A 5331-nucleotide genomic window follows, 5' to 3' on the forward strand; every position below is an offset into this window, starting at 1 on the left:
GGTAGTGGGAATTAAGAGCTATTGTTAATGGGTGCTGGGTTTCTGTTTGAGGTTTTGGAGTTGGATGATGGTGACGGCTGCACAACATTGTGATTGATGTCACTGAATTGTACACTTAAAAATGGCTAAAATGGTAAGTTTTATGTTCTATATATTTTACCACAATAAATATTTTTTTAAAAAAGAATGTATTGTTATTTGTTAGAGGGCTGTAACCATCCACTGCCTGATGCTGTAAGAATCAGAGATAGAGGAGGATGGATAGAAGGGATAGACATCTGAACCCCCCATACTGTCACCTACCAACATGACAGAGTCCCCGATCAAGGCATCCTCACTGATGACGGCACTGTAGATGTCTTGGCTGAACTTGGGAGGGTTGTCATTCACATCTGTGAGGTCGACACTCACTGTGGCCACAGCACTGAGGGCTGGGGTGCCCCCATCTTTGGCTTCTACTACCAGGTAAAACTTCTTGCATAATTCATAATCCAGGACTTCGGAGACAGAAATCCCCCCTGTGGAGAAAAATGGAGACTTTTCGATCTGATTACGTAGAAACATTGGTCAGCAATTCCATAATCTTGGTAATATTTATAATATCCTCTCCAGCCAAGATTTTAGATATTCAGTAATCTGTTTATTTACTGCCCTACCGAAAGCATTTCAGAAGTCTGATTAATGCTGTCAGTTAAAGCACAGCTATCCATCAAACACAGCACTGAGAAAATTAAGTCTTTGCTTGTTTCTGTAACAATTCCTGAACTTCTCTCAAGCAGCTAGAATATCTCTGGGATTGTTCACTTTTATGCAATGGGAAGTAGGGACAGGAACGAGTAAGCTGATATGTATCTCTCGATTCCTCAGGTAAAACCCAGGCAGACTGAGAATGAGCCGAGATGTGTGGACAAAAATGTATGACTCCACCTCTCATCAGTAAGCAGATACTCTCAGGCTGAACTGAACGGAATTAACAGCTAAGGTGCCTTGCCGAGGGATAATGTGCTTACCTAAAACAATTATGGCAAACAGCAAAGATCTCAGAAATCTCAAGATACGGTGCCACAGTGGGAAAGGCAATACCTGGGAATCAAATAGTCCAGTGGCCAATTATTAAGTGTGAGTTTAGTGTCCACAGCTACAGAAAGGAGATGATAGTGCCTGTATCAAGAGTTATGTAAATTAAGTAAGTTGTTGTTGCTACCTGCTGTGGAGTTGGCTCCGACTCATAGAGACCCCACACATAATGGAACAAAATGTTGCCTGGCCCTGCAGCATCCCCATGATCACTTGAGGATCGGCCCACTTTGATCCATAGCCCTTTCATGGGCTGATTTTCAGAAGCAGGTCACCAAACCATTCTTCCTCGTCCATCTTAGTCTGGAAGCTCCACTGAAACCTGTTCAGCATCATAGTAACGTGCAAGCCTTCACGGACAGATGGGTGGTGGCTACACAGGAGGTGCATTGGCTAGGAATTGAAGCCAGGTCTCTCCCACGGAAGGGGAGGATTCTACCACTAAACCACCAATTAAGCAAGCAGAATAAGTGAAAACAGCTAGCTGGGTGCCACCCTTAGGCGGTGCTCTGTACTGCTATTTCCCTTCCATCCTAACCCTTTCTAGGGAGGCAATCCAGTACTGCATTCTGCAACTGGCCATTGTTCTCCCTGTAGAGAAGTTCTCAAGGGCATCTACTGTCTTTCCCACTGGAGCAATCATCAGGACCAACGTGAAGATGTCACCTTTGCTCACACTTCCAGACTGAGAACTTCTCTAGGAGCTAAGGCTACCCATAGGCTCTTTCTACACTAGATGAGAAACAGAAGTCTTACCTATAACAACAGCATCTTTCCCCCCATAATTAAGTTTTCTTAGCAGTTACCACCACCCTTAGTGCTATATTTTGCATCCCAGTCTTGTTACTCAATGCCAGATTTAAACACTACTCAGCCATTTTCCCATGGCTTTCATATACAATGGCCATAACTAGGCAGGCTAAGGCTAACACATATTTAAATGAGGAAAATCTCCATAACATTTTAATTTGAAGTAATGACCTTAATAAACAGAGTCACTGCTGGGAGAAGCTGCTAATGCAATTCCTCCATCAATATTTCCACTTTGCTGTGTACTTAGGGGCAGAGCAGGTATGTTTCTCCTTTAATTTTGCATCCCCTACAATACAATAGTATTACATAGACGTCAAAGCATCAGATTCTAGTGTCAGGGAGATCTGAGTTCAAATCCTGGAACCCTCACTTACTAACAGTGGACATCAGGGAAAATTTTTAACCTTTCTAAACCTCTGCTTTCTTGTATGGAAAATGTGAAAAATATAAAACGATTTCATAGGAACCTGCCATGTTCGCCATATTAAATAAATGTTGCTAACTACTGCAGTTTCTTGTTTGTATTCATTAGGCTAGAATAGACTCGCTTTACTCCCTTGCTCAACAAGTGCCTACTTCTTGAGTGATAAGAGGGAAATATGTCCAAAGACTGATAGGTGTGAGACTCACCTTTCTTATCTGCAAAATGGGAACTGCCATGCCTATTCACAGGGGAGTAGGTTAACAAAGTGAAATACATGAATGTGCTTTGAAAAATATTAATACAAACACTCTGTAAATATACAAGGGTGAGTATGTTTACTCTTCAAAGAATACCCAAACTTCTTTTCTGAATTACCATCCTTATTCAAAGCACACCTACTTGCTATGGACCCACTGATGAGAGAAAGCCTAAGGGCTCTGTCTTCCTTCTCTTGGTTTCTTCCTCAGCACCTTTTCCCTGGGTGATGCACACATTCCCCCAGAGTTTTAAAAAGGCCTGGTGAGAAATGACTAAGACTGCAGAAAGGGTTCAAATACAGCACCAGTTCCAACTGATAGATAATTCCACTTGGGGTGCTGGGCTGAGAGGGCCTGCAAATCACTATCCAGAAGACTTATTGGTGGCAGGGAACCTGAGAGTGCTAGCCTAAGTGTGGAAGGGACAAGGGGAGCCTAATCTCTAGGAAGATCCCAAACATACAAACAGATGATCCAAGTAAAAAATAAACAAACAGAACACAGGAAAGAGAAAAAGAAACTCTTGTGCATGGTATGCAAATACTACTTCAAGACATGTTCCGTGTCCCCACCTATGAACCCCACTGCTGCTCCCAAGCCCTCTTATAGAGAAATCCTGCAGCCAACCTGGGGTTCATGTATTTGCCAAGTAAGCCCACAGCTCCCCCGGCCACCAATTGTCACCGAGTTGATTCCTACTCATGGAAACCCCGTGTGTGTCAGAGTGGAACTGTGCTCCATAGGGTTTTCAATGGCTGATTTTTTTGGAAGTAGATCACCAGGCCTTTCTTCCAATGCACTTCTGGGTGAACTTGAACCTCCAGCCTCCTGGTTAGCAGCTGAGGGTGTTAACTGTTTGCACCACCTCCAGTCCACAGCTAGGAGCTTAACATTTAGCAGGGCCGTCCTAAGATGCAGAAAGCTGGAGGACACTCTGGGTCTGCATGTAGGCCCTGCTAAGAGAAGATCTCCTTCTACTGTGAGGGAGGTAGGAGGAGGAAGAAGAGCCCACCCTAAAGGGCAGTTAGAGAATTAGGAGGAGTAAACAGGACATACTGAATCCTTGAATTCTAAGTAGCTTGCTATTTACTCACCTGTCTTTGGGTTGATTCTAAATTTCCCTTGTTCATTCCCAGACCGGAGGAGATACGTAATCTCAGCATTTGTGCCAATATCTTTGCTGGTGGCAAAAACAGTAAGGACTTGAGTGCCGGGGGAGGTGTCCTCAGGCACTGTTACCAAGTAGTCCCTCCTCTGAAACACAGGGGGGTTGTCGTTAATGTCCAGGACGGTGATAGTGACGGTGGCAAAAGAAGACAGGGCCTGCCCGGCACTCTGGTCAGTGGCCCGCACGCTGATGTTGTAGGAAGACTGCTGCTCCCGGTCCAGCGGCTGCTCCAGGATAATGATGCCAGACGAGCCGTCAACAGAGAAGAACCCATTGGCGGAGTCTGCCAGGGAGTATACCACCTTCCTGTTGATGCCTGCAGGAGATATGAGAATGTGGGCAAAAAGAACGTGGCCCAACGCTCTGTGATAGATTTTATGGCTTTGCCAACTTTCGAAGAGCCACACAAAGAGAAACAGAAATTACAGAAATGGAGAGCTTTGATACTTTGAACAATTAAATTTCATTTTGTAAGAAATATACAACTCTATTAAACGCTAAGGAAACTGGGAAAACATCTGCAACAAATATAAATAGATATTCTTAATATATTTTAAAAAACCCAAATTTTTAAGAAAAACGCAAAGATGCCAACCGATACACAGGTCAAGATGTGTCACAGAAAATGAAGTACCAATTAGTTAATCAATTACTCCAACACATATTTATTTAGAATATACTAGGCACTTTTCTGGGTGCTAGAGATGAGATTCAGCAATCAACAAAAGAGTCAAATATTTCCTGAGGAAAATTTTACATTCTAGTAGGAGCAGATAAAATAATTACTATAATAAAAAAATTAGTAAAATAAATACCATGAAAACTCTTAAAACTCATAATAAAAATACAAATAACCCAATTTAAAAATGGGCAAAGGACTTGAATAGACATTTCTCCAAAGGAGACATACAAATGGCCAATAAGCATATGAAAAGATGCTCAATTTCATTAGCCATCAGGGAAATGAAAATCAAAATCACAGTAAGATATCACTTCACACCCATTAAGATGGCTAGGTTAAAAAAGACAGACAATCACCAGTGTTGAAGAGGATGTGGAGAAATTGGAACCCTTATACGTTGCTGGTAGGAATGTAAAATAGTGCAGCCACTGTGGAAAACAGTTTGGAGGTTCTCAAAAACTTAATCGTAGAGTTACAACATAACTCAGCAATTCAAGTCCTCAAGACAACTGACAACTTAAGTTCACATAACAACTTGTACATAAATGCTCATAGTGGCATTATTAATTACAGACAAAAGGTGAAAACTACCTAAATACCCATCAAGTGATGAATGGATAAACAAAACATGATATAGCCATACAACGAAATATTACTTGGCCGTAAAAAGAAATGAAGTACTGATACATGCACAACATGGATTAATCTTGAAAACATGCTAAGGTGAAAAAAACCAGACAGAAAAAGTCACACAGTGTACAATTCTATTTATATGAAATGTCTAGAATAGATAAATTCATAGAGATAGTAAGTTAGTGATTGCCAGGGGCTGGGGGAAGGAGGTAATGGGGAGTGACTGCTAATGGGTACAAGGTTTCTTTTTGGGGTAACAAAAATGTTCTGGAAACAG

The 5331-nt window shown here is 41.9% G+C and overlaps 1 protein-coding gene across 1 annotated transcript in view; it reads right to left on the reverse strand.

Annotated features, from left to right (window-relative positions):
* Positions 1-5331, reverse strand: part of FAT3 (FAT atypical cadherin 3) — a 593682-nt gene that overhangs the window by 63085 nt on the left and 525266 nt on the right. Inside the window, exons 13-14 of the mRNA XM_004385557.2 lie at positions 3666-4055; positions 304-518 (exon numbers count right to left, since the gene is read on the reverse strand). Of these exons, the coding sequence (XP_004385614.1) occupies positions 304-518; positions 3666-4055 (605 nt within the window). The remainder of the gene's footprint in view (positions 1-303; positions 519-3665; positions 4056-5331) is intronic.

This window comes from Trichechus manatus, unplaced genomic scaffold (genome assembly GCF_000243295.1).
Source record: "Trichechus manatus latirostris isolate Lorelei unplaced genomic scaffold, TriManLat1.0 scaffold00141, whole genome shotgun sequence".
Lineage (NCBI taxonomy): Eukaryota > Metazoa > Chordata > Mammalia > Sirenia > Trichechidae > Trichechus > Trichechus manatus.